Below are 14171 nucleotides of genomic sequence, written 5' to 3'. Positions count from 1 at the left end.
TTTCCACTTCCACATTGTTAGTAATTGTAAAGTTTGTCATGTCTAATGCAACACTATCACAATTAATCTCTTTGAAATCAGAAGGACCAAATTTCCACCACAGCCTAACAGAATGTTCTCCATATGCCAAGTCTTCTTTTACAATTCCCACGGCTTCAAAATAGGACCACCTATCCATATCCATATCCATATTCTTCACATGCACTGGCTCGCTGCCTCCAACATAATGCATCACGGGGTCTAACTCAAAACGACCCCCGTGATAAAGTTTCAAATTGAAACCCATTAACATAATTGTAAAGAAACCAAATCTTTGAGTCAAAAAAACCTTAGCAACAGAACAGTTAAAGGCTATCAAATTGTAAACCCTAATAACATAACCAACCACTTACCTTCAACGCAGACGGAGAATGGCAAGGGGCTTTGTCCAGAACAACTTTGGCAGTGCTTCAACAATGACAACAACTACCTCTATTTATGACTACAAGATCTCACCTCCACAAATGGTCATCGAAGAACAGTGCTTCAAACTTCTAACCTAAGGAACAAATAACCACGTACAATGCGCGTTTCCAAATTGAAGGAACACAACAACGGAACAACTTCACGAAAAAGGAGAATGAAAACGAAAATCAAAACGAATTACAACTTTAATATTTTCAAAATCAAAAAGGAACAATTTTCAAACATGAGGTTGAAGATGAATGAGAGAATAGGTTTCTGAGTTCGTAAATTTTTAACATATACGCGAAACTAAATTTTTAAAAAATTTACAAATTTGACGTGGCAATTTACGTGAAAAATGAGGTGGTCATTGTGTGCTAACATGGCATACAACATTGGGCGATGACGTAACAGTCCGTTTGCCACATCATCATTTAACATAGAAAACTAACGTCAGATACTAATTTGAAAAAAAAATATTAATCAAGTAATTTAAACAAAAAATATTTAAAAAATAATAATCTGAAAATTGACCTAATTCAAAATAGTTTAAACATATTTAAGCCATATTTCAAAGTTAACGATTAAAGGTTAATCTGCGTTCATGGGACATATCTTTCACTGATAAAATATTATATTAATACTAACAAAAATCTATCATGAGAGCATGAGGTCAATTCCTATCTCATACTTAATAACAATAAACAATAATATCCATTAACTACAATTAAAATCTAAATAAATATAATTTTGTATAATAATCTATTATCGTAATATTAGGATAAAATTACTATAAAAATAATAATTAACTATAAAAAAATAATAATTTTACTAAAATAAAATCAAATTATTTTCAGCAAAGATGTTTGGATTGGTGCAAGTCGATGTTGAACTAGTTTTTATACCAATTATTTGCAAGACCCCTTTTGAAGGTTGACCAATCAGGTCTAATAACTTATTTCATAACTAAAATCCTTTGTGAATCTTTTGTCAAGTAACTCTAACTAGCTAGTCGACGAAGACAAGAGGAGCCAACAAAAAGGAAGGTTAGCTGATGGCTCTCCATAAACCCACTTATAATAATGGGGTACTACTAAGGGAAAGATTCAATTCTCACCTCACCAGTAATCACCACAAGAGCAAATCCCATTCCTGAAATGATGAAATCGATTTGCATCTCTCAAAACAATCTCTCGCTTAAACACCTTTGATATATATTTGATTGCATTATGGCAATCTCCACACACTCTGAGGTTTTTAATTACCCTTAACGTAGTGAATGGTGGAGTTTTTATGAGCCCATAAGCTATTGCTAGCTTCTCACTATGACAATATAAAGCACTCTCTTTATCTTCTTCTTCTACATCAACAAGTGCAAAGTCCGTATCAGGAACATATCCTTCTTCTCTAATCCTCTTCATAACATACTCCACCTTATTATATATCACATCAGATTCTTCGTGTGATCTATCCCCAGCTACAAACAAATGCACCTTGTTCCTCAAATCTACCCAACTAAACCCTGGATCCTTCTTCACATTTACCTTTCTCATCATATTTCTAGCACTCGCCACATTTTCCCATTGGTTAGCAGCCGCATAAACATTAGATAAAAGAACATAAGCGGATGAATCAGATGGCTCCAAAGCCAAAAGCTTTTCTGCTACACGCTTTCCCGCCTCCTTGTCTACCAGAACCCTACAAGCATTAAGCAGTGTTCTATACATTGAAGCAGAAGCTTCGAAAGGCATTGATGATATCACCTTTTCAGCTTCTTGTATCCGCCCCGCACGGCTCAGGGCATCAACAAGACAAGAATAGTGCTCAATCTCAGGTTCAATTCCATAGTTTTTCTGCATGGAATATAGATTCTCATAGGCTTCGGATATCAAACCAGAATGACTGCATGCAGAAAGAACCCCTATAAAAGTAACTCTATCTGGCATTACACCCCTAGATTTCATATCTTTGAAAAAGTGGAGCGCCTCCTCAGCATTTCCGTGTTGAGCTAATCCTACTATCATGGCATTCCACGAGGCGATCCTCCCCGTGTTCATTCTTTTAAACAAACCACGCGCATCTTCTATGTTCCCACACTTGGCATACATGTCAACAAGTGAGGTCATCACAAAAGGATCAAAAGCACAGTTTAGCTTTACAATATTTGCATGAATCTGTCTCCCTTGTTCCAATGCTGTTAAAAGAGAGCAACCCTTGATAAGGGTAGCAAAAGTATACTCATCTGGCTGCACCCTAGAATGTCTCATCCGATGGTATGTGAAAAGAGCGTGCTCTTCTTGCCCATTCTCCACACATCCTGATATCATAGTAGTCCAGGCAACATCATCTGGTGAGAGTATCTCACTAAAAACTCTGCTAGCACTTTCCATCTCACCACATTTTAGATACATGTCAAGAACTCCACTAATGACAAACAAATCTAAATTAAACCCCCTTTTCACAACAACAGTGTGAATTTGCTTCCCTTGCTGAAGCCCCACCAAGCCCGCAGCAGCCTTAGCTGCATTCGCCAGAGTAATCTGATCCGCTCTCTCCCCACTTTCATGCATTAGAATGTAAAGCCTCAATGCCTTAGGAAAATCACCACTCACTATATACCCATGCATCATAGCATTCCAAGATGCCAAATCAAATCCATCTTGGTTAACAAAAAGAAATTCTGCCTCCCCCATGTTCCCACTCTTGGAATAGACATCAATCAGTGCCGTTGAAACAAACGAATCTAAGACAACACCAGCTTTTATTGCACAAGCATGAATCTGCTTGGCAAGATAGTAACCATCTTCAAGAGAAGAACAAGCCCTCAAAACGCTGGCAATGGTGAACTGATCCGGCAAGAGGCCACTGCGTAATAAATCAACAAACAACCCAGCAGAACACTCCTCCAAACCACTCAATGCACAACCAGATATCACGGTGTTCCACGATATCAAATCCACTTCATCCATTTGACGAAACACCTTTCTCGCATGAGAAACGGAACCAGCCTTGACATACATATTGATAAGGCTATTACCAACATGGACATTTCCATCGAACCCCGACCTCACAAGGACACCATGAATCTGTTTCCCCAGTTCAAGATAGTTCAAACTAGCGACCACAGACAACATTACAACGAACGTCACGCTGTCACACGCAACCCGTGACTTGATCATATCTGCAAAACAATCAACAGCTTCCCAAGCTTCACCTCTCTGAAGACACTGAGACAGTGTCTTGTTCCACGTAATGACATCGGAATCATCATCAGAAGGAAACAATTTAGTGGCATAAGCACGAAGCTGGTTCAAGTGGCGTTGGAAAAGAGTTTTACTTTTGGCAACGCGGGTGAGAGTGAGGACAGTGACGTGATCGGGACGCAGTCCGGTTCGGTGAAACTGAGAGAAGAGAACCAGCGCTTGATCTTGGAGACACGTGTCGACGTAGGCCTTGATCATGACGTTCCAGAGAACAACGTCCCTGACGGCCATTCCGTCGAACAAAACGCGTGCGTCTCTGATGCGTCCGAACTTGGCGTATATGTTGACGAGGGCACCGGCGACGAAGAGGTCCCATTCTAAGCCTATCTTGACGGCGTAGCCGTGGAGGGACTGGGAGGCGGAGGGGGAAGCGGAGAGGAGGCACATTTTGAAGACGGGGGCGAGGGTGTGGCGAGTGGCGGAGACGGCGGAGTGGCGGAGGAGGCGGAAGAGGTGGAAGCCGGCGTGGGTATTGTGGGCGTTGGCGTAGGCGGCGAGGATGGCGTTCCAGGTGACGAGGTCTCTGGAGGAGTGGGGCGTTGTGTCGAACAGTTTGCGGGCGGAGGAGAGGGAGCCGCATTTGGCGTACATGGTGATGAGGTTGTTGGTAAGGAAGCGGTCGTCGACGTTGAGGCCGGAGGTTAGAATGCAGGCGTGGGCGCGCTTCCCGAGGGGCAAGTCGGAGGCGGCGATGGCGTGGCGGAGGAGGGGAAACCATTGGGAGTGGATGAGGTGAGCGCGTGGGGTCCATGGGTTCACACCGGAAGTGGCTCGCAATCGCAGTGGTAAGTGCATCTTCGCCTTCGGAACTCATTCTATTATCATGATGCCTACCAAATACGTTTGGAAAGCGCTTGTTGGGACTTGGAGACACGCCATTCCAACTGAGGCCGCGCGGGAGCAGCACCTAACCCGTCCTCGTGGCTACTTGCCCAAATCTGCTCCAATTTTAGACGAAAAAAACTCATGTTTATGAGTTTGAATTTTCTCCCATTAATAAAATCCAGCATGGGAGAGGAGATAGAGATGTTAATCACAGCAATTATATGATGACTCACCATTATTTGTGAAACTAGATAATATATTTTAGGCTAAATACCTATTTTGATCCCTTATAATAATTATTTATTTCAATTTAGTCCTATTTTTATTTTTGGTTTCAGTTTGGTCCCAAACTAATTAATTGATTTCAATTTAGTCCATAATAAATTAATTGGTTTGAATGTGGAACTTCCGTCCAAATTTCTTTAATAGTGTTAATTGTTGGCCACGTAGATGCATAGGTGGATGCCAATTTTTTTAAAAACACCTGGAGCCAGAACGGCCCGTTCTGGATGCACTCTTGGTGTGTTAATTTTGCATCTGAAACAGGCCGTTCCAGATGCAAAATTAACACACCAAGAGTATAGCAGAACGGTCCGTTCTAAAATCAGAACGGCCCGTTCTGGGATTAGAACGAGCTGTTCGAGATTCAGAACGACTCGTTCCAAAACTGAGAATAGAATATTATTTATTAATTTTATTAAAAAATATAATAATTTTGAAAAATATTTTTTTTGGTAAAAGTTTTAAAATTACTTATTTTTATAAAATACAATTGTCTTATAAATAGAGTAATAACTTTTTCTTTTTCTCTTTCTATCTGAAGAAATATTTAAGTGTTACTTTATAATTTTTTGTAACTTATTTAAAATTAGAGGAATAAAATGATAAAAATTAATAAGATAAACATAATAAAATTATTAATTTATTTTCTTTTAGTGTCCTCTAAATTTTTACATTCATTTAAAACAAATATTTTATATGTTAATTTGAATTAATTTAACGAAGTATCATATGATTTTTAATTTTTTAAAAAAATTTATAAATTTGATCTATACATGAAATTTTTTTTTAATTTAACAATTAAATTCTTAAAAATTTGATATAGAACATTAATTATTAAATAGAATAAATCTATCAAGACTTATTGTTGAAGTAAGTAAATTTTTTCTTATTAAAAATGAAGATAATTTTACCACAAAATAAAAAATAATTAAACAATAAAATAAAATATAAAAAAATATTAATATATTTATTATATTAGATATAACAACATAATTAAAATATAATTAATAATATATATTTTATAAAATTAATATTTTATATATAAAAAAATGAAAAAAAAATTAGTGGAGGCAAGTTCCCCCACTTTGATTAACTTAGATCTGTCCCTGCATATGGTTGTGTTGTGAAATGTTAGTCATGTGTATCCTCTTTCTTTACTTCAGGTTCACTCCAGTTTGAAATGAAATAAAATCTGCTACCATTGTCTTTAGTGATATATTGCATTGTTCTTAATAATACACTGTATAGCCTAACTGTTTAGCAATTGAAGTTATCAATTTTCATTGACAATATTACAAAATTCAGTGTTTGAAATGCTTTGTACCTTGAGTCTTTTTTCTTGCATGATTCACAACCGTGAACTATAATCGTTGATCGCTTATGTTTAGCAGTCTGGAACCAGAACGGCCCGTTCTGAAACTAGAACGGCCCGTTCTGGTTTCACTTTTAGTGTGTTAATTTTGCACCTGGAATGGGTCATTCCGAATGCAAAATTAACACACCAAAAGTAAAACCAGAACAGCCCGTTCTGGTTCCAGTTATTTTCAAAAAATTTGTCATCCACGTGACATCCATCTATGCATCTACGTGACATCCACGTGACGAACAGTTAACTCCATTTAAATAATTTGGACAAAAGTCCCACATTGAAACTAATTAATTTATTAGGGACCAAATTGAAACTAATTAATTAATTTGAGACCAAATTAAAACCAAAAATAAAAATAAAACTAAATTAAAACAAACAATTATTATAAAGGACCAAAATAGGTTTTTAGCCTATATTTTATATCTTTCTCACTCGTATCCTTGCTTGATTCCTTATTAACGTGAGAAGTTTTCGTCTCCCAGATAATACCGCGGCCATGATCATTGCATTGCTGCTAGAGTATTTGTTGCGTGATGTAAATTGTTTGGCATTAAATCTAATAAATTTATTGTTCTATCGCGTAATTGACTTCTACGAGTTACATCTGAATCAAAATGGATAGAATTTAACAATGAAATAAAAATTAGGGTACAAAATTAACAGAAGGAAAATGATCCCATAATATGGGGGTGATGTAAAGTCCTGCTTACTAATGTAAATCTGATTTCGACCCTAAACCTTAATTAATGATACAATTCTACTACAACCCTTCTCTTTCCTTCTTCCCTAACTGCTTTTTTCTCTTTTTTTCTTTTTGCTGTTCTTAGGGCATATACAGATACAACAATGACTAAATTGTCCCTGTGTTCGCGGACTTTATACTGTGTCAAAAAACTTGTACACATTTTTGGCTCAATATATCACAACACGAAGTAGGCCTGGCTGAGGTTCCGTGAAGTCGATGCCCTCTTCAAGAAGAAAACGCTGTACAGCAATTGGAAGTCTCGCAGGAGTGCGGGAACCCCTGGTATGATGACCTGTGCCCACACAAATATAAACCTGTAAACGCTGCTCAGCAGCTATGGCAGTATTTTTCAGCACACTCAACTCATGTTTCAGCACATGAATGGCTTCACTTGCGTGCAACCCATGTAGGTCTATAATCCTCTCATGTCCTCTTCCATTGCCCTGCATCTCTGGAGCAACCGGATTTCTGAAAAATCAACACTTGCTGTGACCGGGGCAGAACCCAACACTTCCAGAACAATGTAAATAAACATTCTGGTTCATATAATTGATATGGCATGGGACTCTAAGTAATTATTCTAGAAAAAACTTTTAGGCAGCCTGAACAGGTGGCAAGAAAAAGGAAGAGCTGCAGCAACTTAGTGCAATATATGTTCTCAATTGAGTAAAAATACTCTCAAACTTCATAAAGTTTCTTTAGAAGTCACCGGATAACAAGTTGGCATGACATTCTATTTGATGGGTCCAGATTGTTCAGTTCACCCCTCTCAAATGAGTGAGAAACAATCATTGTCCTTCTCAATGACAAGTGCATAAAAAATATTTAAAGAGTAAAAGATACATGGGGAAAGTAAAATATGTTTAAAATGAAAAAGGATAGAGCCAGCAAGTCAAACAAAAGGAATTCTTTCATGTCAATAAATGTATGCAGGTTGTGAGGGACAAGAAAATATGTTAACATCATGAAGCCATATAAGCTGTTCTTTAATCCAAACTTACATGAAGAGCAGGAATAAAAGCATTGGGGAACAACAAACCTCTGTCGGTAAATGGATTCTTGAGCTTTTCCATGAGCTGCCTTCATATGCATATTATGCAGTTGACCTTTAGCACTTAGTTCCTTTGCTAGGGCTTTGTTGCCAATAAGATAGGCTTGCCGTGCCTTGATTTCAAATTAGAAACCAATTAAACTCAAAAAAAAAGTCAAACAAAAAACAGATTCAAGAACAAAGGACTCTAGAAGAGGCTTGGTTGCTTATTCTTTAACTGGTATCAGCCCAACGGCTCTTATTAAATCAACCGTCCCAACTTGAAAATCCAAAGTCATGATACACACACTAAAAGGAGCTGAGAAAGTCAAGGGAATGCGTCAATAGAACCAAGCAAGAGGTGTGTAGCAAAGATCATTATTTAAATTCTGATTTCCTGTAACTTCATCAAAGCATGCATGAATTGGAATTTGGAAACCCACCTGCTCAAAATATGCATTACGTAAGCATGCATGATCACGAGCCTCTTCCCGCAGCTCTGAATACATATTTGCTGCCATGCAAAATTGTTAAAGAAAATAGTGCACAAAGAATTCATCCCAAAATGAAGCATATGAACAATAGTATTTACCAACTGCATCACCGGTTTCAAGCCAAATAGGAGCTGCCCGAGCTGAACCACGGTTCTGTAATCGATCACCAAAGTGTGCTCTCCCCTGTCCACCATTGTAGCCACTAGCCAGAACATTTGAACTCCTACTTGAGCCAATAGCAGCATCACCAGAGCCATTTTTATCATATTTCCAAATACCACCAGAATCCTGAGAAGCCAACTTCCTAACAGCTGAAGCAAAGTCAACGACATCTCTAGATGGAACTGGAGAGCTAGATTTGAAAAATAGCACATCACTGTCAGATGATCGGTAAGGATTGCTACTTTGTTGGACATTATCTACCACATATTTTACTGAAGCAGTCTGGCCATCCGGTGAAGTAAGTGCAGGGAAGTCCATTGCACTGAGATTGGGAGTTGACATAGTCTTTGAATTCAGATTCTGATTGAAACTACCATCAACTTGAAGCTACAAATATGGAGGGGAAAAGGAGAGATTATCAACATAAAGTTCCTTGGTTAAAATTTATTACGGGTAAATCAGTAATAATCATAAGAAATGACTATGGCAACCACGGAATGGAGAACAATTTTATTATTTGATCATACACTAAAATATATATATCCAACAAAGTGCTAATAAAATGCCAACGTTGAAAACATGAAGCAGAGGACTGTATCACAATACTAAATTAAAAAAAGAGTGTGGATCAAAATTGACAATTAAAGATTATCTCTAACAACCCCCAATACCAGGCAACAGCAATTCAAAATTGAAAGCTAGGTATGTTGCACTTGAATCACTTCACAACTTTATAGGGAGCCGGATCTTCCCTGCCAAAACAAGGCACAGGTATTGCTCTAAATACTTAGCATCCATCCCATCAGACTTAGTATTGTACTAAGAGCCAAGTTGGATATAATTTAAAATAAACACTCAAAAACAAGAGAAGAAAATAAAATGAATCGTGGAGGTAAAATGTGTCAAGCTTCTCCCATAAAATTAAAATCAACTTACGGAAAATTTAAACAAGGGAATTCTAAAAAAATTGAGGTGCATGAGTTGATTTTAACTCATGGGAGATGTTTGATTCATTTTACCTCGATTCCAAAGCCTTAAAGCATACAGCATTGCTATAAGCAGGAGATAGATATTGTGCATAAATAGAATTGACAACGCATACATTTTCACAGTTGAATAACATGGGATGAAGCTTGTAAGGGACCATAATTTGATCACAAGTCAGTTATTTTATGAAAAAAATCAACCTACCTCTAACTGACTCAGCATCTCAGTGGTCAGATGTAAATCACATCCGTGGGCAAAGTAAACTTCTGCAAGGCTTTCAGCAGCAAAACCAGGGAACAAAGAAGCTAAAAACTCCAAAGGATTCAAATCAGTATCATCCACAATTGCATTTTCAGCCAAAACATCATTTAAATATCCATGGCTAGAGTTGTCATCATAAGTAAGCCCCTCTTGCACACAGCTAATATGCTGGTCAGCACTCCCAATTGCCCTATCCCAAGGCTTTGCCATAGCATTCAAAAAGCTTGCAGAAGACGGGTCCTCCCTGTAGCTTGAATTGGAAAACCTTAATTTATCTGCAAAGCTATTGCCATTAATATGCTGTTGAGATTTTTCCTCCTGCCCATTTATTATAAATTTACTTCCTTTAGAAGAAGGAAACCTGGAGGCTTCATTGTCATCATGTATGGATAAACCTGCTAAAGAAAGATCATCAAGACCTCGAGACTCATCTTCTCCCATGACCTTGAAATCAGGGGTAATATCATCAGGGAGCCGACACCGCCAGTATTGGTGCACCTCATCATCGGAATTATTTGAAATGGATGATTCTGATCTATCTAAAACTGCTTTCCCAAGAGCTCCAGCAGCAGTAAGCGTTGCTGTAGTATCTACCGAGCTGGTAGTTCCAGATAATGATCTGAGGGAAAAAGGAATAAATTCTGCTGCATTTGGATTCAGAGTTGTTGCCTTGCTTGGGCTTAATAGCTTTGCATCCGTTTGGGACACTTTCTTGGACAAGTTCATTATTAACTAGAATATGGTCAAAATAACTACAACATAAACAGACTTTAAAAATAGTAACAGCACATGCCCCCGTCAGCCTCAACCAAACCCTGAAAATGTTTCAATTTAATCATGTTCATGGCTCAGCCAAACAGCTATAAAAAGAACAGGGAAAAAAAAAAAAAGTTAAGCACAAATTCCATACATCATGCAGTAGAAATGACGATTTCAATAATATCCCATATAACATAAAAGTGCCAAATAAATAACCCAATATAGAACAGCAGTTACTACTATTTTTAATATCCCTGCAATGAATCCTATAAAGGTAATAGGAAGGAACCAGCACAAATTTCGGAAACTATAACAAATTTTACAAAAACCAAAATAAGCTAAGGTGAACACTGATCAAATTCAGAACTAGAATGACACAGCAAGAAAAAATTAAAACCCTAGATATTTCGAAGTAAAAAACAGGAAATGTCACAAAACAACTTCAAACAGAAATTAAACAATACAGAGTATTCTCGAACAGCAACTAACTGAAAACCCCAATTACACAAACAAATATATATAAAAAGAAAAACCTAGAAATCTGAAACCCGGATTTTACACGAACATCAAACAACAAACAACAAGCGCACAGAGAAGGCGACCTCCCAATACGGAAGCCGCGAACTTGAAAAGAGATCTGGAGCAATTGAACGCCACAGGAAATAAACCCAAAAAGTAAACAATAATAATAACAGTAATTCCAAAGCAATTGCACAAACAGGAGACAAAAAAGAAATGAATGAGAAGGGTGAGAAAAAGATCTGAAAGAGTATTATATACCTTCGCGAATCAAATCAAATGGATCCATATGGATGGAGATGAGATCAAAAATGAAGAGAAAAAAAAGTGAAGGTATTTAATTAATATTGTGAAAAATTGAGATTGGGATTATCCAATACCATCTCAGGTGCGAGTATGACAATTATCGGGTCGGGGTTTGGTTCTCTATGGAATATGGATTCTGTTTGAAAGCCTCTTAGCCAATACAATAGCAGACACCAACGCCAACGCTAACACCAACACCAACACCACAAAAATACGAAACAAGACACCCAACGATTTGACCTCTCGCAAAATCACACTATTTACTACACCATCACTCTTCACTGTTCACAATTAATTAATCTCCCTTATTGGGATTTGGGAAGAAAATCATAACTTCGTTTTTTTATATATATAGATGGAAACAGACTACAAATTTTCTTTATAAATCCTTCAGTAAATTAGTCATCCGTATAAAATACTTCTAAATATATTTTATACAAATGGCTAGTTATTAATGCTAAGTTAAAAGTTAAGATACATGCATGAGATTGTTTTGGAGAAATTATTGTTGAAACTAGTTAACATACATGCATGAGATTGTCTTGCAGAAATTATTGTTTTAATTATAATTTTTTTATTCATTAAATTATAAAATTTATAATTTTGTATATATTATTCCAACTCATATTTTACTAGGTTGATCATTATATTCGTGTAACTAGTATTTTTGTATATGTTTTTTATAAGTTAAATATTTATTATTTATAAAAATATTATTCAGATAAATAAATATTATATTAAAATATGTAAATTATATTTAAATAAATATTTTTAAACATATAAATTATATTTTAGATTTTACATGAATAATTTGTATTACATTATAAGATTATTTTTAATTATTAATAATTTATTTTTAAAAATTAAAAATTTAAATTATAAATAAATATTATAAATAAAAAATTGAATTAAAGAAGAGAAGAAAAAAATATAAAAATGTTAAATTCAAAAAATAACTCTTAAAGATGTTCTCAAATAAGATAATTTTCACGTCTAATATATAGGTCAATATTTTAATATGTACAATATACATGTTAAGTATTTATTATATGAAACTAAAATTTATAATAAATTGTATATACAAATAAAAGTTATGTTTAAATATGTAAATCATATTTAAAATGTACGTAAATAAATATTTTTAAACATTTAAATTATATTTTAAATTTATAATAAATAATTTGTATTATAATATAATATTATTTTTTATTGATAATTTATTTTAAAAGTAATAAATTTTATTTCATAAATAATTATAATAAATAAAAACTGAATTAGATAAAAAATTTAAAAAAGTCTTAAAAACTATTTCGTCGAAGAAAAACTCTTATAAATACTATCTTGCAACATAAAGGTATGAGTTGATGTTGAAGGTTGATTTAATTCATAAATAAATATAATAAATAAAAATTTAAATTACATAAAAAATAATAATTTCGATAAAAATTTCTATTTAAAATGACTCTTAAAATACTCTCACAATATATATAACCATCTGCATTTAATATATAAGAGTTAATTATCTTTATTAATTGAAGAAAAAATATTAATCCACTCATATTATTTTGTTAATAGTTTAGTTCTTTTTTTTACAAACATTTAAGAAAAATAAATATTTTGTATAATTAAAATAATAAATTAATATTTTAAATGTATAATTTATATTATAATTAAAATTATAATAAATAATGTTTTAAACATGTACATTATTATATTTTAAATTTGTGAAGTATAATTTATAGTTTAAAATATATTTATTTTTAATTGGTATTTAAATAAGATAAATATTTATTTTATATAACTAAAATTTATAATAATATTTTTTTTATATACTTGTCATATTACTAGTACAGAATCAAGCACATGTTAATTTATTTTTAATAATTCCTATCTTTAAACAAATTAATATAATTAATTAGATATGAAGAGTTTGTAAAAAGATTTCATTGAAAAAAAAATGAATGGTGGGTATTTTAGAGAGTGGTAATAAGGGTGAAACAATAAATAAGATAGATAATAGTTTGAGACTAAAATAATCAATAATTTAAAGAGTAATTAAATTTTAAAATGATTTAATTAAAAGAAGGTATTATTTTTTTTTATTAATATAATTATTGTATTGGAGAAGTCTTATAGTTGATAACATACCAGTCTTCAAAGTACTAAATGTTTGAGGATTCAACACGTGTATTTGGTTATTAATAATGTTTAAGATCCAATCTTGTATCCAGTTACTAACTTTGGAACTGCAACTACTAAGATGTATTGCCCAGGATAACCCAACAAGATTATACTCTCGTCATAATTATTATGAAGAGTAACACCCAACCCTTATAAAATAATAAAAATTCTTTAATATGTTTAATGATAAAATATTCAATGATATCATTTCTTTACTTATAAATATATCGATATCATACATTCATAATTTGTAATCATATATTATACACTAAATTACTACTTGACTTTCAAAAATCGAGGATCGAGAAGACGAAGACCGAAGACTTCCTATTGAAAATTTCTTACACTCATTTTCCAACAAAAACAATTAGATATTAGAATTTAAAAAGAAAAAAAAAACACCTTCAAGAAAAAAGGAAAGGAATTGTAGACGTGATGGATAAGTTTTATATATATATAAGGGAGGAAATAAAATTTCTATTAAAATGTATCTCTAATTACAATTTTATATCTCAATTACTTGAGTGAATGATTTTTTTATTAA

The 14171-nt window shown here is 34.1% G+C and overlaps 2 protein-coding genes across 3 annotated transcripts; both read right to left on the bottom strand.

The window, feature by feature from the left end:
- Positions 1-1368: 1368 nt before the first annotated feature.
- LOC109816115 (Tetratricopeptide repeat (TPR)-like superfamily protein) lies at positions 1369-4712 on the bottom strand. Its single transcript, XM_020380987.3, has one exon. The coding sequence runs from the start codon at positions 4500-4502 to the stop codon at positions 1563-1565; it is 2940 nt and encodes a 979-aa protein (XP_020236576.1). The 5' UTR covers positions 4503-4712; the 3' UTR covers positions 1369-1562.
- A 2076-nt stretch (positions 4713-6788) lies between these two features.
- Positions 6789-11730, bottom strand: LOC109816116 (polyadenylate-binding protein-interacting protein 7). Of its 2 annotated transcripts, none has more exons than XM_020380988.3 (6): positions 11402-11722; positions 9806-10677; positions 8551-9001; positions 8402-8472; positions 7968-8092; positions 6789-7396 (listed from the first exon to the last, which is right to left on the bottom strand). In XM_020380988.3, exons 2-6 carry the CDS (start codon positions 10586-10588, stop codon positions 7096-7098), a joined length of 1731 nt encoding a protein of 576 aa, XP_020236577.1. In that variant the 5' UTR covers positions 10589-10677; positions 11402-11722; the 3' UTR covers positions 6789-7095. The 2 variants fall into 2 exon arrangements, with proteins under 2 accessions (XP_020236577.1, XP_020236579.1); XM_020380990.3 differs by having other exon boundaries at positions 7113-7379; positions 11402-11730.
- Between the last annotated feature and the right edge of the window lie 2441 nt (positions 11731-14171).

The sequence above is a fragment of the Cajanus cajan genome, chromosome 6 (genome assembly GCF_000230855.2).
Source record: "Cajanus cajan strain Asha chromosome 6, NIPB_CcT2T_4, whole genome shotgun sequence".
Taxonomy (NCBI): Eukaryota; Viridiplantae; Streptophyta; class Magnoliopsida; order Fabales; family Fabaceae; genus Cajanus; species Cajanus cajan.
Note: the sequence above shows the minus strand (reverse complement) of the source record. Positions and strands in the feature narration are given on the sequence as shown.

Excerpts from the sequence above, each read along its gene's own strand:
- LOC109816116 (XM_020380988.3), bottom strand. The coding sequence starts at position 10,588 with ATGAACTTGTCCAAGAAAGTGTCCCAAACGGATGCAAAGCTATTAAGC. Across the intron at positions 9,002-9,805 it reads AGATGCTGAGTCAGTTAGAG|CTTCAAGTTGATGGTAGTTT; the intron begins GTAGGTTGATTT and ends CCATATTTGTAG. Across the intron at positions 8,473-8,550 it reads TGAAACCGGTGATGCAGTTG|CAAATATGTATTCAGAGCTG; the intron begins GTAAATACTATT and ends TTTGCATGGCAG.
- LOC109816115 (XM_020380987.3), bottom strand. The coding sequence starts at position 4,502 with ATGCACTTACCACTGCGATTGCGAGCCACTTCCGGTGTGAACCCATGG.